The sequence below is a fragment of the Eschrichtius robustus genome, chromosome 1 (genome assembly GCF_028021215.1).
Source record: "Eschrichtius robustus isolate mEscRob2 chromosome 1, mEscRob2.pri, whole genome shotgun sequence".
NCBI classification, from domain to species: Eukaryota; Metazoa; Chordata; class Mammalia; order Artiodactyla; family Eschrichtiidae; genus Eschrichtius; species Eschrichtius robustus.
Genome location: NC_090824.1, coordinates 146,611,266 through 146,636,942, shown reverse-complemented (window position 1 = coordinate 146,636,942; position 25,677 = coordinate 146,611,266). Strand labels below are relative to the sequence as shown.

Genomic DNA, 25,677 nt, shown 5'->3' with positions numbered 1-25,677 from the left:
TTCTCACATCTTAGGGAAGCTGTGAAAACTTTTTCTGGCATATAGGAATCCATCAAGGTTAGCCATGGTTATGATTATTCCACAATCATTATTATTATTTTTATTTATTTATTTTTTTAATTTTTTTTTAAATTTAATTTTATTTATTTATTTATTTTTGGCTGTGTTGGGTCTTCGTTTCTGTGCGAGGGCTTTCTCTAGTTGTGGCGAGCAGGGGCCACTCCTCATCGCGGTGCGCGGGCCTCTCACTGTCGCGGCCTCTCGTTGTGGAGCACAGCTCCAGACGCGCAGGCTCAGTAGTTGTGGCGCACGGGCTTAGTTGCTCCGTGGCATGTGGGATCTTCCCGGACCAGGGCTCGAACCCGTGTCCCCTGCATCGGCAGGCAGACTCTCAACCACTGTGCCACCAGGGAAGCCCCCAATCATTATTATTAAGTATGACTAAGACACTATGAACACGCAGAGGTGGCAAGATCATCCCTTCCTCTTTCCCCCACATCAGGGAACATATCGTAGCAGAAGTGACACTTAGGATGCACTGAGAGATGTCGACTCTGTTGGATGGTGAAGATAAGAAGCCAGAGATGTACACTTTATTCTAATGCTAGAGCCACAGAGCTGGGGAAGCGGAGAGGGGCCAGGAGGGTGGTTAGGGTCATGCTCACCATGAGCAAGCATCATAAAGAGGTTCCATTCCTAAGCAGACCTTGAACCCCACACCCCTGCCTGGTCCTTCCTGGGAGGACTTAATGGTTTAGAGCAGAGGAAAGCTTGGGTGCAATGTCCCCTCCTCCTTTCTGGGTCCTTCCCAAGTTACCACTTAGCCTTCTGGTGCATTCATCAAGTGTGGGGTAGGCCCAGGTCCAACACCCCACATAGGCTGCATGAGATGGAAGAGAGAAGACAACCACTTGCCCCTGAGGGGGGCTTCTGGGGAGTTGGTGACACTGTTTCCTGAGCTCAGGGCTGACTACACAGCTGTGTGATTTGTGAAAGTGCATCATAAGGGTATACTTAAGAAATGTGCACTTTTTGTACATGTGTTCTACCTTGACTCCTTCCTCCCCGCACCTGCCATCTCACCCATTCAAGGCAGAGAAAGGGAAGTGGCGTCTATCTTAGTCATTTCAGGCTACTTGAACAAAACTTCCATAGACAAGGTGGCTTAAACAGCAGACATTTATTTCTCAACAGTTCTGGAAGCTGGAAGTCTCAGGTCAAAGTGCTGGCCAGTTTGGTTCCTGAAAAGGGCTGTCTTCCTGGTTTGCAGATGGCTGCCTTCCTTCTGCATCCTCGCACAGTGGAGAGAAGTCGTCTCCCTTGTGTCTTTTGCTGTGAGGGCACAAATCCCTTTCATGAGGGCTCCACCCTCATGACCTAATCACCTCCCAAAGGCCCGACCTCCTAATGCCATTACCTTGGGGATTAGGGCATCAACCTATGAATTTTTAAGGGGGACACAAACATTCAGTCTATAACAGCATCCCAGCACAGGGAGCAGCGTGCATAAAAGAGAAAGGCAAGGCTGACAAGGAGGCCTCAGGCAATGCTGCACTTCTAGAAGGAAGGTGAGACCATCTCACCAAGTTGGAAATGGAGGGAAAAACAGGCTGGCCTAGAGGACACTTTTCTGCATTGAGTAGTATATTTTTCCCAATATACTGAGACCTGCACGGGAAAATCTGCCCCTTAATCATTATTTTTGTGGAAAAAACATTCAGGATAATGTTGCTTTCAAGAAATAGTGGGCCTTCGTGGTCTGTTTCGACAGCTAATGGTAAGCGTTGTTGAGAGCAAGCACTGTGGGTGTCATTCACCAGAAGCTTTCTGTGGGATGGATAAGTTTTAAAACTTTTCATCCCTCCGAATATGGTCACTCCCACCATCTCCCCACAAGCTTCGTTTCCAAGCTATCTGTAAAGTTAAAAGTTGGCTGCATGTTAGAAAGCATTGGAGGTGCTCTGTTGTACGTCCAGAGAATTATGTTCAGTGCCTCCCAGGTATCCCTACCATGTGGAATCAAGAGCTAGTGAAGGTGCCCCCATGTCCTGAATGAGGAATCACCGAGTGCTTCCAGATAAGATGGACCACAGCAGGGCCCAGTCTGCAGGGTGGGGCCAGCACCTCTGCTGTGTCGGAGCGAGGCATTCATGCCGGTCAGGGTCGGGGCCCATGAGCAGAGGGCTTACCCACACTGTTGTACCTTTGACCAGGTGCCACTGGGATTGAAGACCGCCTGCAGGACGGAGTCCCTGAAACCATTGCTAAATTGCGTCAAGCAGGCCTGCAGATTTGGGTTCTCACCGGTGACAAACAGGAAACAGCCATTAACATCGCTTACGCCTGCAAACTGCTGGACCACGACGAGGAAGTCATCACCCTGAACGCCGAATCCCAGGTGGGTGGATGTTGGGGAGACCCGCTGTGCCTGGGCAGCCTCACACCCCACCAGCCCCAGAGCAGAGCAGGAAAGAATGCCTTCCATTTCTGGCAGCCGCTGTGAGGCGGGCCTTTGCTCTCTGCTCTGTTTGCACCTGTGTTGTGTTTCTGGCACTCAGAACATGCTTGTCATAGTCTTGGAAGATGTGGGATTTGCTGAGATTTCTTAGGAACGCGCATCTCGGCTTTATAATGCAAAATTCAACCCACTTTTTCCTGACATACTTTCCAGCCAACAGTATCAGAGAGTGTTCTTCATGAGGTCACATGGAGCCAGGGCAACGGTCCATTCTGCGTTGGCGTCCTCAGGATGGCATGTGTTGTCTCACGGATGCCCCAGTGGCATGTGGGTTTTCATTCGTCACATCTATTGACTGAAATCCCCAAGTGTGGAGGGTGGATCTCTTCCCATAGGCCCTGGCCGGGGCTCTGATTCCTCGAGTGACTGACTCTCCCTTGGAACATCTCCTCCAGCAGATGACAAAGTCTAACTTTTATGGATCATGCTCTAGGTGTCACACGTAAGATGTCCCTAATCACAAGGATTTCTCCTTTATTTTCTTCTAAAACTTTTATAGTTTAGCATCTCAGCTTTAAACACAATCTGTTTTGTGTAGAATTTTGTCTAAGGTGTGAGGTTTACATCAAACTGCATTTTTCTGCATTATTCAGGCACCATTTGTGGACAGTCTTTTTTCCACTAAACTGTCTTTACACCTTTGTTGAAAATCAATTGGTCCTATTTGTGTGGGTCTATTTCTAGACTTTCTATTCTGTTCCATTGATCTGTGTGTCTGTCCCTTCACCAAACCATGCTGTCCTGTGGGTTTTTAAATGTCTTAAAATAGGCAGTGTTTCGTTTAATTTCCAAGTGTTTGGAGTTTTCCTATTTTCTTTCTGTTACTGATTTCTATTTTAAACCTATTTTATTGATTTCTATCCATTATTGTCATAGAATATGCTTTTTATGATTTTAATTCTTTCATATTAATTTTTTTTAATGACCCAGGGTATGATTTATCTTGGTGAATGTTCATATGCATATGAAAAGAATGTGTGTTCTGCTGTGTTGTTGGCTGGTATATCAATTAGATCCAGTTGAGAGATGGTACGGTTCAATTTTTCTATAATAGGGGTCAGCAAACTGTGGCCTACAGGTCAAATCCAACCTACCACCTGTTTCTGTAGAGTTTTATTTGAACACAGCCTTCCCCATGTTTTTATATACAATCTTTGGCTGTTTTCATGCTATAATGGCAGTTTTGAGTAGTTGCCACAGAGACTGAATGATCTGAAAAGCCTGAAATAATTAACTCTGGCCCCAAATAGCTACTCCAGCTATTTTGATTTCTGTTTGCATGGCATACCTTGTTTGATCCTTTAGTTTTTAATCTACCTGTAGCATTACATTTGAAATGAGGTGAGGTTTTTTGTTTGTTTATGGTTTTTTTGGTAGGTCATGTTTTCATACATTCAGACAGTCCCTTTTAATTGGTATGCTTAGATCATTTACATTTATTATAATTATCAATATGTTTGGATTCAAGTCTACTATTTTATCTTTTGTTTTCTTATTATTCTCTGTTTTTTGTTCCTCCATTCCTTTTTCTACCTTCTTTTGTGTTATTTGAACATTTTTTAGTATTTCATTTTAATTTGTCTCATGTTTTGACATCACTTAGCTTTTTTTTTATAAGTATTTTAATTAATTAATTAATTAATTTTTGGCTGTGTTGGGTCTTCGTTTCTGTGCAAGGGCTTTCTCTAGTTGTGGCAAGTGGGGGCCACTCTTCATCGTGGTGTGCGGGCCTCTCACTATCGTGGCTTCTCTTGTTGTGGAGCACAAGCTCCAGACGCGCACGCTCAGTAGTTGTGGCTCATGGGCCTAGTTGCTCTGCGGCATGTGGGATCTTCCCAGACCAGGGCTCGAACCCATGTCCCCTGCATTGGCAGGCAGATTCTCAACCACTGAGCCAGCAGGGAAGCCCCCATCACTTAGCTTTTTTAGTGTATTTTCTAGGATTACACTATGCATACTTAAGTTGTCACAGTCTACTTAGAATCAATGGAATGAAGAAATCTTACCACTCCACGTGCCCCTTACTCTTCCCCCTAACGTTGAAGGTGTCATATATTACAACTGCATGAATTGAAATCCTCATCAGATATTATATTTTTTGCTTTCAATCTAAAAGCATATTTTAAAGAAATCAAGAAGAAAAGAATGGTCCATTATATTTAGTTAAAATAAATTATATTTACATAAATTAAATTATATTTACAATTTCTGTTGTTCTTCTTCCATTTCTGTTATTTCAGGTTTCCTTGTGGCACAATTTCCCTTCTCTAGGAAGAACTTCCTTTATCTATGTTTTAGAGTAGGTCCACTGGTGGCAAATGCTCTTGCTTTTCTTCATCAGAGAATGTCTTTATTTCACTGTGGTACCTAGTGAGAAATCAACAGTCATTTGAATCATTATTACCCCATAGCTAATGAATCATTTATATCTGGCTGCTTTCCAATGTTTTTCTTTGTCTATAATTTTAAGCACTTTTATTACGGTGTGTTTGGGCATGGATTTCTTTTGATTTATAATCTGGGACTTGCTAAGATTCTTTAATCTGTGGGGTTATGTCTTTCACCAGATTTCGTAAGTTTTCAGCCATTATTTCATCAAATACTTTTTCTGCACTACACTTTCTCCTCTTCTTCTGTAAGACTGATGACATGAATATTGGGATTTTTGTTATTTTCTCAAGGGTCCCGCAGGTGCTCTTCAGTTTTCAATTTTTTTTTCTCTCTTGTTCAAATTGGATAATTTCTCTTGATCTGTCTTTGAGATCACTGACTTTTTCTTCTGTTATCTCCATTCTGCTATTCAGCCCATTTAGTGGTTTTTTAAAAATAAACTTTTTATATAGAATGGTTTTAGATTTACAAAAAAATTGTGAAGAATAGTACTGTTTCACCTATACATAATTTTGCCTATTATTAACATCTTTACAATTTATAATATGATATTGATATACAGTTGCTTACTAAAATCTGTGCTATATTCGGATTGCCTTAATTTTTACCTAATGTCCTTTTTGTTTTCCAGAATCTCATTGAGAACCCACATTACATTTTCTTTAAATTAATTTATTTATTTGGCTGCGTTGGGTCTTAGTTGCAGCATGTGGGATCTTCGTTGCGGCACGTGGAATCTTTTGTTGCGGCACATGGGCTCTTTATTGCAGCACACAGGCTTCTCTCTGGTTGTGGTGCTCGGGCTCTAGAGTGTGCGGGCTCAGTAGTGGCAGCATGCAGGCTCTCTAGTTGTGGCACGTGGGCTCCAGAGTGCATGGGCTCAGTAGTTGAGGCACACAGGCTCACTAGTTGTGTCGCGTGAGCTCTAGAGCGCACGGGCTCAGTAGTTGTGGTGCACGGGCTTAGTTGCCCCACGGCATGTGGGATGTTAGTTCTCCAACCAGGGATCGAATCCACGTCCCCTGCATTGGAAGGAGGATTCTTAACCACTGGACCACCACCAGGGTAGTCCCCAGGATCCACATTACATTTAGTCATCATGTCTCCTTAGGCTCTTACTGGCTATAAAAGTTTCTCAGACTTTCTTCATTTTTGATGACCTTGACAGTTTTGAGGATAGATACATTCAGGTGATTCGTAGAATGTCTTTACATGGGAATTTGTCTGATATCTTTCTCATGATTAAAGTTATGAATTTTGGGGAAGAAGACCACAGACGAAGGGCCATTTTCATCATTTCATTGCATCATATCAAGAGCACATTCTATCAACATGACGTATCACTGTGGATGTTAATTTTGTCAGGTTTCTCCCCCGTAAACTAATTCTCACGCTGTCCTCTCTGGAAGGAAGTCACTGTGCACAGCTCACAGAGAGTGTGGGGGTTATAATCCCCCTCCTTGAGCACGGAGAAATTATGTAAATTACTTATGTAATCCAATGATGGACACATAAGTGGAATCCAGTGAGCTTTTCATTTTCATTAATGTGTTTTGGGGGTTCTAAAATTTTTGTTTGATTCCTCTTTATATCTTCTGTTTTTTGCTGAGACTTCCTTTCTATTCATTTCTAGAATTTTTTCTTACTTCTTGAAACACTTTTATAATGGCTGCTTCAGAGTCTGTCAGGTAATTGCAGTATGTGTGTCATCTTGACATTGGCTTGATTGTCTTTTACCACAGGCACTGAAAATTTCCTAGCTCTTTATATGCTGATAAATTTGGAGTTATGTTGTGGGTATTTTGAATGGCACTCTGATCATTTTAAATTTGGAGAATGTGGATTTTTTTAAGGCAGGATATCAGTCCTCTTGGGTGCAGCCTGCAGGCTCTGAACAGCCTTGGGGTGTTGATTTCAATGTCAGTTTTGTTTGGCCTTTGCCAAGCTGTTAGAATCTGTCTCACATTTTTGCCAAGCACCCCCCTCCTGACAATTTTTCCAGTACTTTCTGATTCTCTGGGACTCCCTCTGGCATGAAAGCTGGGGTTTGAGTTACCTTGATCTGCTTTGTACTTCTGCACCGACTTTCAGGGCCAAGTGGTGGCAGGACAGACAGAAAGGAGGGCAGCCGTTGCCTTGCTGTCCTGGGGCCACAGCTGCTCTGATAGGAAGGAAGGACCACCTCCCTCAGAGTCCCCAGCAACAGATGGCTGTGCTACCACTGTTGTTCCTACTGCTGCCCACAGAGCAAAATTGCCTGGGGCTGGGTTCAAGGGAATAGAGGAAAAAATAAATAAAAATGGGGTTTCCTCCATTTTCCCTAAGCATTGGAAGTTCTCTTTTCCGCTCCTCAAGCCAGAAGTAGAGGGCTTCTAGAGCTGGAGCTTTCTCTGTCCCTGCCTCGGTGCCCACCTCCAGCTTCCGTGACACCTGGGTCCAGGTGAGGGCCTGCCAGAGTGACAGTGGAAACCTTGCGGTTCAGTGTGTTTAGAATGCCGGTCTTCTTCCCCAGCCTGACAGCTACTGTTTACTCTGAGTACTCAAAGTGGCTCTGTGAATCTGTCCAGGTGCCACAGCTGCACCTGTAGGGGAGGCAGGGTGTGCTTGCTCCATCCTACCTTGTCAGTGCCTTGTGCTAGGACCAGGGCATCCATGGTATACCTGCAATGAGGTCCCGCATTCTCTGCGAGGCCTTCCCAGTCACCACCACTCCCAGCCCTGCCTGGAAGCAAGTTTTCCCCTCCCTGTATCCAGGGACACTTTGCACATGCTGGTCAGTGACTTGCTGTGGTCATGGGTGTGTGTGTGTGTCCGGCTGCCTGCTCATCACTCAAGGCCAACAGCTGCGTCTTCTTGGTCTTCTTTGCTCCAGTCTCACTCATTTTCCTCGATGTAAAAGGTCCTCAGTTAAGTGCTTGTCAGACACACCTGGATTCCCACAGTGCATTGTAGGAAGCTGCTCACTAACCTGGGGGCTCATTGTCCATCCGTGGAGGACCAGGAACCACTTCAGTTCCCTGGAGTGTGTTCGTTCTTGGAAACACTTTTCCCTCCTATGCCTCTGTCCCCTGACCTTGCAGGTTCCCCAGGAAGTTTCCCTATTCTTTCTGGAACTCAGATACAGCTCTGGAAGGGCACTGCCAATTCAAAGCCTCAGTAATGAGGCTTTTTTTTTAACTTCATTTTCCTGAGTTTAGGGAGACACTGATTACACTTCTTTCGGAGCTAATCACAACAGAAGCTTTTGTTGGTACCTCACTAGGAAACAAGAAGGGCTGAGTAAGGGCCTCTGAGGACCATGGGGAAGTGCCTGGAAAGCTCCCATAGCCTAACTAGCCGGCAGCTCAGCCTGTCTGGCCAGGCCTCCCAAAGTGAAAATGCTTTGTCCCAACCTCTACACAGTATAATGGAATCAAGTAGAGTCTTATAGGAACCCTAAACCAACTCAAATTCTTTCATGTTGAAAGTCATCCACTTTTACCGACTTCCCAGGCTCAGGAGGGCCACCTCCTGGGCAGAGCCTACAGCCTGGGTCCCTGGAGATTCTCAGATGTGTTGTGTGGGCAGCCTGGTCTGTGATGCGGCCGAGTGACCTGCACCGTCCTCTCGTGTCCATTTCAGGAGGCGTGTGCAGCCCTGCTGGACCAGTGCCTACACTATGTGCAGTCCAGGAGCCCCCACAGTGCCGCCGAGAAGACCGCTGGCGGCGTGAGCGTGGGCTTCTCCCCCCTCTGCTCGCCCTCTGCAGCCGCCATCTCTGGCCCCAGCCCCAGCCTTGTGATCGATGGGAGAAGTCTGGCCTATGCCCTCGAGAGAAACCTGGAGGACAAATTTCTCTTCCTTGCTAAGCAGTGCCGGTCTGTCCTTTGCTGTCGCTCGACTCCCCTGCAGAAGAGCATGGTGGTGAAGCTGGTCAGGAGCAAGCTCAAGGCCATGACTCTGGCCATAGGCAAGTATCCAGGTCGAACAGCCCCCACCTCTGCAGCTGCTTCCTGTCAAAGCATCTTGAATTTCCTGCCCCTTCCACACTATGCCATAGGATGGGAAAACGCTTCCTTGCTCTTTTTTCTATTTATAAAATCATACCTGGTACAATGAAACAGGCAGCCTGTTCCAAATATAAAGCTTGGATTTGAAAGCCACCAAATGTACTAGCAACAGATATAGCTACATATTAGGAAGTCAGTAATTCAATGGTGGTTGAAGAAGATGGAGCTTATTACTGTCTCCTGGGCGACAGAAGACTACTGTCCAGCAGCCTCGGCCACAGTGGAGCCCTGAACACTAAGCACGACCCCAGGCCAACTTAGGAAGAAGGCCCTTTGCAGGTGCTTCTAATGGCCGTGAGCCACCTGGAGTCCAAAGCTTCATCATGCTGCACGACCCAGGGACTCCATGGTGATCAGAATTCCCATCGCTTCTTGTCTGCTGAACTTTGTTTCAAGACAAGCATCTAATTTGAACAATCCCTCCTAAGGTCTGAATAGTTGCTAAATTTTGCATCATTTCCTTAAGGACTGTGCATCTAATGGTGGTTTTTCCTTGCAGACTGTTGGTCTGGAGAGCCTTCTCGGCTCCTCTTCCGTGCTGCACGGTGCTCACCTGTCTCCCCCAGGGGAGTGTCCCCATGTCTGATACAGGTCCGGCCTCCAGTGAGGTTCAGGGACTTGGCAGCGCCACCTGCTGGTGAGGGATGGGAGAGACTGCAGGTAGCCCAGGAAAAGAGATGATATGATCCCCGGGATCCCCCGATATCAAACAGTTTGTTTTCCCTGCATATAGAATGCACACCGGGGTGAGAGTTGGCTCTGAAATAAAGCATCCTCACCAATCACTAATAGTTACTGTATTTTCTACAAAATGTCTGTGACAGCCCCTCCTTGATGACATAGGGATTGCCACCCTGTCATACAGGACACCTCATCAGGATAGTTGAGGCCGGTGTTGAGCCCAGTCCGTGGGGGATGGCCTTAGCATGGTCGTCATGGAGACGGCCCTACACATCCCCAGGGCCATGGTAACTGCTAAGGGGAGTGAGTGTGTGTTCATCTGTGGCCCCTTAGTTCAGGCTGAGGTAAGACAGGCAGCTCTTCTGGGGGTGGCCCCTCCTCAGGGAGGCTGTCTCAGGACCACCTTTGCCCTCGTGTGCCTGGAGGGGCCTTTAGGGCTCGGGCTGTCTGAGCAAGTGTTGGAGGGAGAAGCTGAGGAGTCTGCAGGCTGGGTCTGCACCCTTACCGATAATTTTGCTCCTGTGTAACATGAGGACAGTGCCCCCCAGTGGGGCTGGTGTAAGACCTGAATGATAAAGCACATTTTCACTGTCTGGTCAGTGCCTGCTCAGCCACTGAATCACTGATGTGTGGCATTCATTTAGGAAAACGGAGGTAAAGCTTGGCTGGTTAGAAAGAAAAGAAAAAACAAAATAGAATCTCAAAAGGGAAAGGGAAAGTAAGGACCAATCAACTTTAGTTCATTTCTTTCTATGAATTAAAGCATGGATATGACCTAGTCCTGGGCATCCAGCGGTTAATAATCCAAAGAACATCATTGTCTACATATCTCATTTTCAATGGGACGTTCTGGAAAAAGTTGCAGAGGTTATTGCTTTACAGAATTTCAATTTGACAAATATTGACTCATCACCCTTGTTGGGCCCAGTGCAATAAAGAACAGAGGAATCACAAGGGAGAGATGTCCTATAGCCATGGTCTGAGATCCTCCAACTTTATGTATCTACACTTTTTGCATATTTGAAATTTGGGAGGTACTCGGTGATGTGGGCCCTTCTGCTGCCCTGTTCCAAGAACGGTCACTATCACTGAATGACAATGACTTTAAGTCTCTGCTTGCCTTTCCCTAAAGGTGTCCAGAGCTCTGACCTATACCCTGTATTCCTACACATTTTCTGTGACTGAATAAGTAGACGGTTTCCTTTATCACATACTCAAAGAGCCCAAGGGTGGGCACGGTAGCTAACAAGTTAGCTGGACATTGGTGTGCAAAAAGAGCTCCACAGTTTGTTTGGGCAGAGTTTAACCTCCTTCGTTCAGTTTAGAAAACCACTCACCTGAGTATGAATTGGAGTAGCCTTGACTGACGTGTGACAAAGTCTGGAGTGGCTCAGGAAACAGCAAAAAAGGTGGTGGTCATATCTCTCCCTGTGCTGGATGCCACGTGAAGGGCTCTACTGGTGTATGAGCCAGTAGCTTGGAACGTGTACTAACTGGAAAGGGACACGCTGGCCACCGCTTTTGGAAATACCTCCTGGTGTGGCTGGTGAGTGCAAGCCTCCCACTAGGCTCTTTCTGGCTGCATAACTTGGCTCCCCCAAGGCAGACTCTGCACTGCCTCTTCCTCACTCCTCCCCAGGACCCTTCACAGGACCCAGCTCACGGGGACCCCATGATGATCCATCAAGCTGATTTGATTCTGTGCATCTCAACTCAAATGATTCTTCCTGCCCGTGCTGTTTCTAGGAGATGGAGCCAATGACGTCAGCATGATCCAGGTGGCAGATGTGGGCGTGGGACTCTCAGGCCAGGAGGGCATGCAGGTAAAGACCAAAGGGGCTGTCCTGGGTGACCAAGGGGTCCTCACACTGTGAGCTGTGCTGGCCTTCTTGTGGGCTCTGTGCCGCAGAGCTAAAGGGTTGGACTTCAGTACAACTGGTGCTCTCCTTCTGCTAAGCCAGTGGTAGGATACCAGGTGGCAGGTGGCTCTTCATGTTTATGAAGCCATGTGCAGTGAATGTGTCTATAAGTGTATTTCTGTGAAAAGGTGGGATGGAGCGAGGCACGGTGAGTCATCGCCTTCCTCTGGCTGTCAATGGTTCGTCCCTCGAAGGCATTTTTTACTGCTCCTGAACATTAGTGATACCATTTGAAGAATGGACTTTGCTGTAGGACTGTTGTATCCTGGTGTCACTATAAAGATGGAGTGCAGCCATCCTTGCTCATGGGAAAATTTATTTCTGCATTTTTCATTTGCAACTGTGTTGGTTCCTGACATGTGATCCAGACAATGAACAAATGAGTTCATTAAAAATGTACTTCTTGGGACTTCCCTGACGGTCCAGTGGTTAAGATTTCACCTTCCAATGCAGGGGGTGTGGGTTTGATCCCTGGTCAGGGAGCTAAGATCACACATGGCTTGTGGCCAAAAAAACCAAAAACATAAAACAGAAGCAATATTGTAACAAATTCAATAAAGACTTAAAAAAAAATGGTCCACATCAAAAAAAAAAAAAAATCCAGAAGAAAAAAAAATGTACTTCTTTTGGATGTAACATTATAACAGTTGCCGACATTTGATTAACTTTGAGTCACAGTATTTTTTAACTTGGTGGAGACTTTCAGGAACAATCTATCCAGTTGTCTTCTTTTAAAAATCAGGATGTTGGTCACTGTTTGGTCATTGGTCGATCTCATTGATGCATTCAGTCAGTAATTAGCTATTGAGCACTCACGTGCCATGCTTGTGCAGGCTTGTTGATTTTCTCACTTGACACTGAAATCCCAGTAAGATGGAAAGTCCTGAGCCAGAAGCACGGTCGCTCCATCTCGGGCCCATCCTCAGCACCTTCTTACTCTCCTCCTGCCCCTCCTCTGACTTGTGTTACCTTATTGTACATTTTTGTTCCTCCATGAAATTGAAAATAGAGCCCAGCTTGGACTCATCCTTGCCTCTTCATGGTGCCATGTACATGGGGGAAGCTCAAAAAACATCTGTTGAATGAATGAACAAAATAGTTAATTCCTTCTGATTTTTTCAGCATTGCCTCCTTTGCATTCATTTCCTAGAGTGAAAAGCTACCCAGGGCAGTGCTTGTAAACCATGTATGCAGAGAAATGCACCCAGTGAATCCACTTTGTCTCAGAGTCTCTAAGGTTGAGCATGTGGGTGAGGAGGGGCGTGAGCTGCCCCCACTGCATGGCCTCGGGGCAGGAGCTGGAGGGGTCTACGAGCCATGAAAGAGGTGTGGGGATCAGCCAAGCTGTAGGGCTCCTATTGAGACTTGGCTTTGAGTGGACGTGACTTCTGCGTGGGTTGTAACTGGATGCTTCTGTATTGTTTAAAGCTATACTTCTTTTTTGAGGGCACATTATGTAAGATGGCAGTAAGACTGGACACCTTTTCTTACTGCTCTAAGGGCTCAGGTTACCCAGGGGAATGTGGCCCTGTTTGCATGTTAGTCAGTCTGATAAGCAAAGGGACATTGTGCGGAGCTCTCTGGGAGATGCACTGTGTGGGGCACTGTGGCTGCAGGGACCCGAGGAGTCCAAGCTGAATCCCTGAGGAAGAGTGAGGGTGATTGCAGCTCCCCAGCTCAGCCAAGGTGGGAAGGGTGTCCAGGGCAGGGAGGCAGAGGGGACCAAGGAGATTCTGTAGCTCTGAGATGCTCAGTCTTTGTAGAGTCTTCTGGTCAACCATGTTTGTTGAGTACCCCATGGGCCAAGCACTGACTGGGAACTAGGGCTGCAGGGTGATCACAACATCTACTGTCCTGGCTCTCACGGGATGTTCAGAAAGACCAGAGAGGGAAGACAGAGAAGTATTTTAAACTTACACCAGTAGTCATAATTTTAGTGAGTGCTGTGAAAGAGAAACACTAGTTTCCCTGTTGAGGATGTGATGGGAGGCTCTAACCCAGCTGGGGGCGTTGGGGAGGCTCCCTTGACGGAGGAACAAGCAGTGTGTTTGGGGTGTGGAGGTGGAAAGTTGTGGCCAAAGGCTGGAGAAGCAGGTAGGGCCTGGAAGGAGGGGTCTATCTGCAGTTCTCAAGGGTCGGGGCTGCTTCTCAAAGACCCCCTAGGCCTCTCCTTAACTCTGTTTAACAACAACCCTTTGAGTTTTTAAACTGACTCCATTGAGGACAGGGACCCTGTGTGATGGTGTCTATCTCCAAGTCTATGCCTGGCAACTGGAGGGTCTTAATACATGATTTTTGAGAGGATGAATCATGGAATAAATGAAGGAAGGAAGAAAAGATGCACAAAACCCTTGACTCCTACATGTTGACAGGAAGAGGGGTAAAGACACTATTTGCTTTCAGATCCTTGTGTTTGGGTTCAGAAAGCAGACATTCTAAGGCTTCATTCTTTTCTGTCATGCATAACGATGTTATTCTGTTGCACAGATGGGACAACATCATCATCTACTCTTTTCCAGGTGTTATTTAAGGAAGTCCATAAAATTTGAAAAGCAGACTTAACATTTTTGTGTGGAATAACCCTCAAAGATAAGCAGAAATGTATGGAAAAGAAAAAGCAAAAACTTTAAAAATCCATCAGTTACATATATTTGAAATCTTAAATGAGTCCTCTAGGGCGATATCCCTAAACTAGAGTGTTGTTGAGATTGGATTTTTCTTAAATGCAGGCGTTCGTCAGGGAGATGGTGGTACAGCCAGCTCAGACTGGATTTCTCCACCCATGTTGTGCCTTGTATTTGGGGGGAGATGAGACAGACCTTAGGCGCAGTGAAGCGGCACCAGTAACGGGAACTCTCTCCCTTTCAAGGCAGTGATGGCCAGCGACTTCGCGGTGCCCAAATTCCGATACCTTGAGAGGCTCTTAATCGTTCATGGACATTGGTGCTATTCCCGACTTGCCAACATGGTGCTGTACTTCTTCTACAAAAACACAGTACGTATTTGGTGCCGGTGTCGAGGATTTTTGATGTGAAAGGCCTGAGATTCACAGGACCATCACCTGAACGTGGCCGGAGGGCTACCCCACAGCCTCCCATTGGTCCCACCCTCCTTGACCTTTGTGGATTTTCCCCAGGCCTGGCCTGGTGTTGTACCCTGCAGGCTCAGAAGTCTTAACTCACCTGCACCTCTGAGGATGAAAACAGGTAGATCCAAGGAGAACATCCACTTGGAGCTTTATAATAAGAAGTAGAGTGACCACGAGGTCCAGGGGTTTGCATGAGGTCATCAGCCAGTGAGTGGCTGAGGCTGCATTCAGCCCCCATCCATCTGACTCCAGCTTCCAAGCCCTTGACCACTCTGTCCCTTGGTCTCTAAGGAGTGGTCTGCCGAGGTGCCCACAGACAGGAGTGCTCTGATTGGTGCTCTCTCCAGAGCAGGCAGGGGATCAGAAGATGAGCAGGAGTGTGATTTGGCAGTCCTGGGTTAGCATGAGAGGACTCAGCCAGGCTGTGATCCTGATACTGAGCAGTCTTCAAGAAGCCTTTCCTCGTTGCCCTGGCCGACATGAGTATACATACTCCTATGGCTGCATTGTTGCTTCTGTATTTGTCAACCATAGGCATCGTCACATTTTACCATAGTTTTCTATTCAGGGTACTTGCGCACTAGAGATTGACACTCTACTACAACTTACTACACTCTACTACAACACCTAGTCCACTGCACCATCTCAATAGATATGCAAATAAAATAATTTCACTTGTAAATCCAGGATTAAGATGGACTGTCCAGGGACTTCCCTGGTGGTGCAGTGGTTAAGAATCCACCTGCCAATGCAAAGGACATGGGTTCGAGCCCTGGTCCGGGAAGATCCCACATGCTGCGGAGCAACTAAGCCCGTGCGCCACAACTACTGAGCCTGTGCTCTAGAGCCTGCGAGCCACAACTACTGAGCCCCCGTGCCACAACTACTGGAGCCCACGAGCCACAACTACTGAAGCCCACGCGCCTGGAGCCCATGCTCTGCAACAAGAGAAGCCACCGCAATGAGAAATCCCATGCTCTGCAACGAAGAGTAGCCCCTGCTTGCTGCAACTAGAGAAAGCCCGCACGCAGCAACAAAGACCCAATGCAGCCCAAAAATTAATTAATTAATTATTTAAAAAAAGAAAAGATTGTTCAGAACCAGTCAATGAAGTATGTGGAATGATAAAAATTTGATTGTGACCTAAACTGATTTCATAGAAAATTGTTTATTCAGATACAGATGGGCTTTGATATAGCAATTATGGCATTGAAGCTTTGGGGTCCAGATTTAATAAAGTAGAAACAATTGGAAAAAAAATGCGCCCACCCTGGGCCAGTGGGAAGGGGATGCCAGCAGGCGCCCTCTCCGGCCAGCTCAGTCTGTAGTTGACCCTTCAGTTAGGGCATTCCCGGACCTGGCTGGCTCAGGACAGTTCTGTCTCTCCAGGGACTCTGATCCAGGGCCCCGGTCCTTTCCCTGTTGACCCTAACATTTAATTCTTAGTTCTTTCACTACTATGTCCTTGGCAGACAGCTGTATGGCAGCCATAGTCCTCCAGGATGGACCACATGGCCATTTCAGGACCCTACCCTACTTGTAAGTGAGGTATAGACGTTCTGCTGAGAAGTTGCTGGATTGCTACTTGTCCGTCTTGCCTCTGATAGCTTGTGGTTGAATGTACAAACAAGGAGACAAAGTAAACTCTTGGGGTAACTGACTCTTGGGGTAACTGGCTCTGCAGAGTAGTCCCATAAACCTACCCTGCTGAAATCCACAGCTCCAAAGTCAAGATCATCCTGTAGTCTTCTGAAACAAAATCAAATAAATTAAAAGGTTTATTTGTTTATTTCTAATTCCATTTTAAATCTCCATGTTCACTCTGAACTACCATCAGGACAGCTCTTATGCATGTTCTTATAGTTCGTTCCAGAGGCTTAGACCCACCTTTCTTTTCCCATCTCCCACCTCCTCACTCTCACCCATTTTTTTGAAATGTCTTCTAGCGAATTAATACAGATATTCAGGACCAATCATGGCATGTCTAATTTTATAAGTTAGGTCCTGGAAATAAATTGAGATTGGGTTCTGCCTGGGACTCAGTCCACACAAAGATGTGCCATGCTGTCCCTGTCCTTGTCAGATCACTCCCCTTTTTTCTGACTGCCTGGCATTGCTTCCCTAGCACCCCCACTCCCCACCAAGCACACAGTTGCAAACCTGGAGGGTCCCAGCTCCCAAAGGGGTAGGAGGGTGCTTTGAGTAAATGTGAGTGGGGCTGGGCAGGGTGGAATCCTAGCCCTGTTTCTTTCATTCATTAGCTGTGCAATCTGGAGCGAGTTATTTGCCTTCTGTGGATTTTGTTTTCTTTATCTGAAAACAAAATAAAATGGAACCCGGGAATTGAACTCTGCTCTCTGTAATTCCTAATGAAAATTTCTCAGATTGAGGGGATGGCATTCAATATTTCAGTTGCAGATGAGGCCCAGAGTGGCTGCCTGCAATGGTCACTGGCTCCTGCCTGCCACGGTGAATCTGTCCTCACGGAGGGGACAAGGAAGGAGAAGGGGTGCCTGTTTTTATTCTGTATAAGATGCAAAGCCTCTGTTAACAAGTACTTAATCTACTTGAGAAATTCGAGGATAATCACTCTGCCTCCCAAAGTGAGAAATTCATTAGTTTTAGGAATAAGTTGGTCTTCCTTCCAGTAAAGAGCAAAGAAGAAAAGTTTCCATAGCAACAGTGGTTTGGGGAGAAGGCTTTTGGGTACTGCAGTAAAAAAAAAAAGTCTCAGGTATCTAAGTACTTTTCTTCCTCTTTGTCTGACTCCACTTGCTCACTGATGACTCATTAGGCTGTGCCTGAGGAGGTGGGAGAAAGAAAAGCAGGCGTGGGTGTGAAAAAGGGAAGAAAGTCGATGAAAAAGCCAAGTTTGTCAGTTTTCAGGGTGGAGGGGAAAAGTTGCATTAAGTCATAGATTGAAACAAGTCCTGGAGGATCTGTGTCATTAGAGGTGATATCAGTGTAGACTATCATTTTTTCTGATCTTTGGAACAAGCCATTTTCAGGTCAAGAAACCCGAGCTCAGAGAGGTTAAGTGACGGTGTCAAGGTCAGAAATGTGCACAGTGGCAGCTCCAGAACCCACACCCAGGCCGTTGTATGCGGTGCACAGCAGAGAATGTTCTTCCCCCATGGCTCCTCCAGGTCACGAGTGGTTGAACAAGTTGGGTTTGTTACTCATACAATGACCATAGTCCAGTCGTTTGACATCTTGGACCTCAGTTTACTTTCCTCTAAATGGGGTGAGCACACTGGCCCTGCTTGAGCCTCAAACAAAGGAAATAGCCGTCCTGCTGACAGTAACGACCACAAACCACTGATGAGCATCTCAGTGTGCAGGAAGCTCTTGTGAGTACTTGAAGGTGCATTAGTCATTAATCTTCACCACAACCCCTCAGCCAAGTACCATGGGTGTGCCTATTTCATGGACAAGGTCACTGAGGCAGAGAGGGGCTAAATGGTCTGTGCCAGGTTGCACAGCTAATAAGTGTAGGAATGCTTTGCAATTGCTAACCTGCCATGCGCCCCATATAACATCAGGCCACGGATGTTCAGTGATCAAGTAATAGTGGGAAGAGGTCCACCCAGCTCCTCCTACTGCGCATGGGAGGAGGCTCTTCCACCTCTCTGGACCTCATTTTCCTGTTCAGTATAGCTGTAGGGACCAGCGATAATGCCTGTAGCTCCACCTCTCTGGACCTCATTTTCCTGTTCAGTGTAGCTGTAGGGACCAGCGATAATGCCTGTAGCTCACCCACCAACAGTGCCCGGCAGATGCCAGGGCTCAGTAAAGGCAGCGATGTTGGTGTCACCATCAACTTTACCGCCATGCTTGTGTGTGTCCTCCCCTCCATGGGAGTCAATAATTGCACACTGTTCCTCGTTAAAAGAGGGAGGCAGGATCCAGGGTTTAGCCCAGGTAGCTTTGGTTTAGTGTCACAGAGAGGGGCACAAGGAAAGAAGCCTCATGATGGGTGATGTATCCAGCCAGCCCTCTTGAGATGGGAGCCACCCTAGACCCTGCCAGACCTTTGTTTTGTTTTCTCTTACGATCTGTGGCATTTGGGCCCAAGACTCCATCCCTCCAAGGGTTGTTGGTGGGAATTCCCAGCTCCCAATGCTGGTCTTTGATGCTCGAGGGATAGAGGAGGGAGGAGGAGGGGGAGGGAGAGACAGAGGGCACCAAAGTGAGGGCTGTCTTTGGAGACAATTTCTGCCTATAAATTTAGTCTTTACAGTCAGACGCTGCAAAGCCCTCAGCTCCCTTGGACGAGATTCTGCAGGGCAGCTGAGAATTGCTTTTTCCCACTCTTCCCTTGATCACAGATGTTCGTGGGCCTCCTGTTTTGGTTCCAGTTTTACTGTGGCTTCTCTGCGTCCGCCATGATTGACCAGTGGTATCTGATCTTCTTTAATCTGCTCTTCTCATCGCTTCCCCAGCTTGTGACTGGGGTGCTGGACAAGGACGTGCCGGCTGACGTGCTGCTGACCAAGCCGCAGCTCTACAAGACCGGCCAGAACATGGAGGTGAAGCCCCCTTCCCCCCACCCCATCTCCTGGCCCTCCACGCTCCACATCCAGCTCCTGGAAAGTTCAGGTCCCCACACCTGCCTTTAAATGGACACCCTGGGCAGACAGAGAAGAACAAATATCATATGATATCACTCACGTGGAATCCAATTTTAAAAAATGATATAAATGCACTTATTTACAAAACAGAAACAGACTCTCAGATTTCGAAGACAAACTTATAGTTACCAAAGGGGAAACATTGGCGGGGAGGGATAAATTAGGAGCTTGGGATTAACATACACACACTACCATACATAAAATAGAGAACCAACAAGGACCTACTGTATAGCACAGGGAACTCTACTCAATATTCTGTAATAACCTATATGGGTAAAGAATCTGAAAAAGAATATATATACGTATAAATAAATCACTTTGCTGTACACCTGAAACTAACACAACATCATACATCAACTGTACTCCAATAAAATTTAAAAAATAAAATCTTCCAAGAAAAAAAATGGACACTGCGGAACAAACAATTAAAATTCTAGAATCTGACCAGTGGGCGGAAAACAATGAATTCTGTCTCTTGACTGCAATGCATTTATTTAAGTAGAGAGTTGATTGGTTGTGGTGATGGTATCAGGGGTGTATGTATGTGCCCAAACCCATAGAAATGTGTACATTAAAAGTGTGTGGGTTTTGTATATCAATTTACCTAAAGCTTTTTGGGAAAAAAAAAAAAAAAAGGAAGATTTTTTTAAAAAGTATACTGAGGTGAAAACTGTCTTTACACCAGGAGTCTCCAGGACCCCAAGGTAATCCCCTTTGGAATCTAAGTCAAGGTCACGTGGGATGACTGCAGGCAGAACAGAGATTTTTCTAAAACACCCCCAAAGAAATGTGATTTCCTTTGAATGGGGATTAATGGGAAAATAAACCCATAGGGAAACCCTGGGAAGAACAAGTGAACACAAACAGATGATGTAAAATACATGTTTACATCAATGCATCACATAGATTGACGTGCTAATTACCAGCTGTTCCTAGCTGGCCATTAAAGAAAGCCCTGTGAGTGCTGCTCTTGGGCTGGTTGGAATTATTATACGAGTGCCCAGGGAACGGATCCTCGCATCTCCCACAATGGTCTCTCATTCGGAACTGATTTACTGAAGAGTTGACTTCCCCACAGGCAGCCTGGGGTAGGTAGGTGTTGCTGAGGGTCAGGTAGATGAGGAGAGCCTCTGCTTGTCCCCGCTGGCACCAGCAGTTCAGAATTCTGCAGGGCCAAATACAGATTGGAGCATCCAGATAAGGAAGACTTGATTAGTCCATTTCAAAGTCATTTTTTGCCCATGGTAGGCAGCTTTTTGATTTTAACATTAGGAAACACCCATGATCTAATTTTAAAATAACCCACTTTTAAGAAATATTCTAGCGGGTCCACCAACGGAGGGAAGCAAAGCCCTGACAAAGTAGACGGCTCAGGTCGGGGCAGATGCTGGAGTTTCATGCACTAGTCCCTATCTAGGGAAATTCCTTATGGGATTTAGAAAGCGTTTTCATCTTTCTGCTGTTGACTGAGAATGCTGTAGCAGGCCTTTTGGGCACAAATGCTCGCAGTGACTTACTCAGCCTCATGTGCCCCTGCAGGCCTTTCTGTAGTGTTTTTTCACCAGCCCTTCACACTCCAGGATCTCCCTCTCCAAGGTCCTGAATTAGCAGGTGTCCCTGGGGTGCTTGACTTGTGCCTTCATGGCCCCCATAGGTGACGGAAAACCATTTGAAGAGATGAGGCCTTTCCTGTAATCTCCGTGCTTGTTTTTGTGTCTCAGGAATATCGGCCTCGTACGTTCTGGTTGAACATGGCTGATGCTGCCTTCCAGAGCCTCGTGTGTTTTTTCATTCCCTATTTGGTAAGTTGGCACCTGGCCCAGCTTTTCCCACCACCTTTATCTGGCGACACACAGACACAGGACCTCGCTGTCTTTCAGGCCTACCACGACTCAGACACAGACATGTTCACCTGGGGGACCCCCATCACCACCATCGCGCTGTTCACCTTCCTCCTGCACCTGGGTATAGAAACCAAGACCTGGGTGAGAGCTGTGGGCCTGATCCAGAAGGGGGCTGGTCTGCGATCTGCTCACTTCCGTGCACATTCTGTGAGATTGAGCAGAGTTTTGAGTTGGGGGCTGGGGGGGACTGCAAAGCTGGCCTCACTGTGATGAGAACAAAAGCAGATGCACAGGCCGGCCATGCCCACGCAAGCCCAGGGTGTGGGAGCAGCACTTGTCCCGGGCAGCGCTGGGCACCTGCCTGCCCAAGCCCCTCCACCCCAGCTCTCCTTCCCCCTCCTTCCCTTGGCACCTGACTTCCATCTCCCCACTTGTGTTCAGGCCGGTCCACCAGTTCTCAAGGCTCCACGCCCCACCGACCACCCTGTTCCCACTACGCCCTCTTACATCCTCCGCTTGCAGAGGACCACTGCATTTTTGTTGAGATAAAAGCCCTGTCTTTCTTTTTCCCCCTCAGACCTGGCTCAACTGGATGGCTTGTGGCTTCAGTATCCTTTTATTTTTCACTGTGGCTTTGATTTATAATGCTTCCTGTGCAATGTGCTACCCTCCATCCAACCCCTATTGGACCATGCAGACGTTAATGGGCGACCCTGTGTTTTACTTCATTTGTCTCATAGCACCCGTCGCCGCGCTGCTGCCCAGGTGGGTATCAGGGACAGTGGCCTTTGGGTCCCACGTGGGCTCTGACAGTATACTCCTTTGTTGTGTTCCTGTACTGTTTGAGTCTCAGAAGCTCAAAGGCCCCACTGCAGCAATAGCTGACTGTGTTCTATATGTTCTTTCCAGATTGTTTTTCAAAGCCCTGCAGGGGAGCCTTTTCCCCACCCAACTGCAGCTGGGACGCCAGTTGGTCAGAAGGTCCCCCAGGAAACTCAGGGCTCCCAAAGAGACCTTTGCTCAGGGACACCTCCCAGGAGAACCGAGGACAGAACCGTCAGAACAGAGGAGCATCAGTGCCTTGAGGTCCTTCTCCCAGGACTGTAGCTCGCAGGTGTTTTGGCACTCACAACAGCCGGCCTGCTCCCCAGAGGCCAGCGGGGTGCCCACCGTGGTGGACATGGGTGTGTCTCTGAGGGAGGACACCCTGCTGGAAGGCCTGGGCAGCCAGACCACGGGGTCCTCCTCACCAGGGGAGGTGATCCCGGAAGGCTGTCCAGGGGACTCCAAGATGAAACCCACAAGTGCCAGCAGGGCAGCTGCCCTGTCGTCCATCTTCAGCCTGCCCAGCCTCAGCTCACTCAACTGGATTTCCTCCCTCTCTCTGGTCAGCGGGCTGGGAAGCATCCTACAGTTCTCCCAAAGTGGTTTACAGATGGACAAGCGGGACAGCGAGTTCCTACCCAGCCCCCCGCAGCCAGACCAGGACCTGCAAGGCTTTAGTGGGCAGACCACGGACTACTTCTAGGACCTCCTTCCAGGGACTACAGCTGGTGGTGGCAGCGGTGAAAACCTCGAAATGCTTTTTTTATAACATAGATGTTAATATTATTTATGTTTATTATTTGCACAGAAGAGTTCTAGTGAGATGTATTTTATATATTTCCAAGGCTAACACAGGAAATGAAAGGTACCAAAAAAAAAGTTTATTTTTTAAAATTTCTAACTAGAGTATATTGAAAAGAAAAATAAGAGCTTTATCATATATAAAAGTTTAAGGAAGAGAGACACTTGAGAGGTGGGTTTAGATTTATTTTTTCATCTCATTTTATAAGAAAATGCAGTCTGATTGGTTTTCTTCAACATGTGTGATGTTTGCTTTCCCCTAGTGGAAACGCGTGTGAGCACAGTGAACCCTGGGCAGGTGTGGATGATGTGAGGGGAGGTGACAGGCACGCACACGGCCCCAGCAGAGATCCCCACTGTCTGTCTCTCAATCCCACCACTGGGAGGGTGGGCTCTGCTTCACCAGGAAAGGGAAAGTGAGAACTCTGGGAAAACACACATACACACACACACACAAAATTCATTCCAACATTCTACTCTATGCAGGCATTTGGTAAAGACCACCTGTAGGTATTATAGTTCCTATGTAGGGTCTCGCCTGTTAAAATCATAACAAGCAATAAACAACCTTCACTTTGCAAAGAGAGCGTGTCGGATTGCCACTGTTGTGTGGTATTATTAATACGTGACCTAATGTTACCGAATGCAAGTTCATGTGCTTGACGCACAGTGAGGCCAAACAAACCAAAACATCAGAGTTTGGATCAGAGAAAAGTTCATTGCAGGGCTAAGCAAGGAGAACGGGTAGCCCGTGTTCAAAACTACCCCAAACTCCCCAAAGGGTTTCGACAAAGCATTTTTAAAGGCCAGGTGAGAGAGAGACGTTCCAGGGTCTGTGATCAGCTGTGCACAATTCTCTGATGGTGATCAGTCCTTAGGGCTCACGATCATCAAGCATTAATTTCTTCCTTCTGATGGTGGTACCAGCATCTGAAAAACTCAGGAAATATGCATCAGATACTATCACTAGGTACTTCAGAGAGGAGCTACAGCAGAGAATATGGGGGAGGGGTCTGTCCTGGGAAGACCCCGTAGGGTCCTGCTCGGTTACACTGACAGAACATATTCTGAGTACTCCAGGGCACTTCCTCATGGCAAGTCCTTTTAGACCCTGTGGAGGAAACAGCTGGGTGACATGCAAGCTGCACATTGGGACACTGTGACATGGGCTACACCAGCTCCGTGCACCAAGAGGCTGGGCTCTTTAGGTTTTTGTCTTATGAGTCATTACTTCTGTCTCTAAACAGAGAAAAAGAGAAGGAAAATATTATAAGAATCCAAGGCAGTTGTATAGCATTTACTCTTCAGAACCCTCTCTTTGACTTTGCCAGCCATTGTGAGTTGCCTGCTTGCTCAGCCTGGGGATGTGAAGTGAGCAGGGTGTGCTCCTGCTTAGGACTCCTGTGGCTGCCTGTCCCCGGAGCAGGGATGTGCAGAGGTCGGAGGATCTCAGGACTAAGCAGTTTCTGAGCACAGCATGCCAGCAATAATGGCTGGTTACCCAGCATGTGTGGCTCATTGCATGTGACAGAAGATGCACCTCATCTGGTCAGATGGAAAGGGAAGGCAGGCCTCATGTCTGCAAGGCCAGAGAGAAGGTGGGCTCCAGGGCAATTGAACATGCAACTCAGACCTGGGCTTTCCCCTTTCTCCCTGTACTCAGCTTTCTGGGATCAGCTTGATCCCAAGGCTGGCTCTGTTCTTGGTAATGACATGGCTGGTACCATCCCAGGACATGTGCTCACATCATGCTCCAGAAGAGAGAGAGGGTGCCACTCTCCACATCCTGAGCAGAGTCTTGGTTTCCTTGACCTCATGCAGTTGCAGGACAGCCTTAAACCAGTTACTGGCAAATTGAGAGGATGTCCTGACGGGCTCCAGGCTGGAGCTGAGAGAGAGGTCAGCTTCCCTCCAAGTACCTGGGCTGCATGAGTGGATACTCAGGAATATCTGGGTCCTGTTAGTGGGGCAAGAGAGAAGAAGGAGTGGAGGGGCTTCAGCAGCCAGCAATGCCCAGGACTGAAAGTGGTGCGGTCCTAGCCCACCCCCTCCCCCATGCCTGAGATTACCTCATCTTTTCTTGGAGCAACACATATGAAAAGAATTTCCCTGGGAAGATACACAACTCTACCATTTCCTGAATTAAGGTAATGGTTGTTAGTACAAAGTATAAGAAGATCTAGACACCTATTTACCTGAGTATCTGAGAATTCAAAATGCCCCAGCTTCCAGATTTTCCTGCACTCACAATCTACCTTCTTTCCAAAGACATCTTTCTTCCATAGATACTTCCTCTTGGGAAATGGAATGATCCAGGAAGTGGCTTTGTGAATATGCCTACCAAGGCCATTTCAGAGAAAAAAGCATCATAAAGGGCATTGGCAGTTAGCTGCCCAAAGGATGAAGAATATTTATAGACGCCTACAATAATATTATCACAAGCAGCTAAGTTTGATCTCAAATGAACATACTACAGAGATGAACTCCATGATTATCTCAAAATAACCCTGGGAAGTACATGTCATGTCACTCAATCCTAATTACAAATCCAAAATAAGGCTGCCTCTGCTCTTGGTGATAAAATGGATGGACTAAGTATTTGACATTATACAAAACCAATTTTAAGTTCTTGGAGGTCAGATCTTGTGTCCTCTTCACCTTAACACCCTTGGCACTAGCATAGAACCTAGCTCTTAGAATGCACTCAGGAAATGTGTGGTGACCCCGAGAACTAATGTTTATGCTGAAACACTAAAGGCATTCCTGTTAGAATCAGAGATAAAGGAAAGTTGCTTGTTATAACCCAGTATTATTTAATATTTTTTGGAACTTCTGGGTAATGCAATAAGACATGAACTTTTAAAAAGAATGAATATTGGAATTAGAGACCAAATTATCATTACTTACACATATTGAAACCGTGCACCTCA

General features: G+C 46.8%; 1 protein-coding gene across 1 annotated transcript in view; it reads left to right on the top strand.

Annotated features, from left to right (window-relative positions):
* The window catches only part of ATP10A (ATPase phospholipid transporting 10A (putative)), a 188,279-nt gene extending 164,950 nt beyond the window's left edge, over positions 1-23,329 (top strand). The window contains 10 exon segments of the mRNA XM_068556634.1: positions 2,214-2,398; positions 8,531-8,858; positions 11,386-11,462; positions 14,428-14,553; positions 18,975-19,175; positions 20,999-21,079; positions 21,158-21,262; positions 21,699-21,886; positions 22,031-22,545; positions 22,548-23,329. Of these exon segments, the coding sequence (XP_068412735.1) occupies positions 2,214-2,398; positions 8,531-8,858; positions 11,386-11,462; positions 14,428-14,553; positions 18,975-19,175; positions 20,999-21,079; positions 21,158-21,262; positions 21,699-21,886; positions 22,031-22,545; positions 22,548-22,624 (1,883 nt within the window). The 3' untranslated portion in view covers positions 22,625-23,329.
* Positions 23,330-25,677: the final 2,348 nt, after the last annotated feature.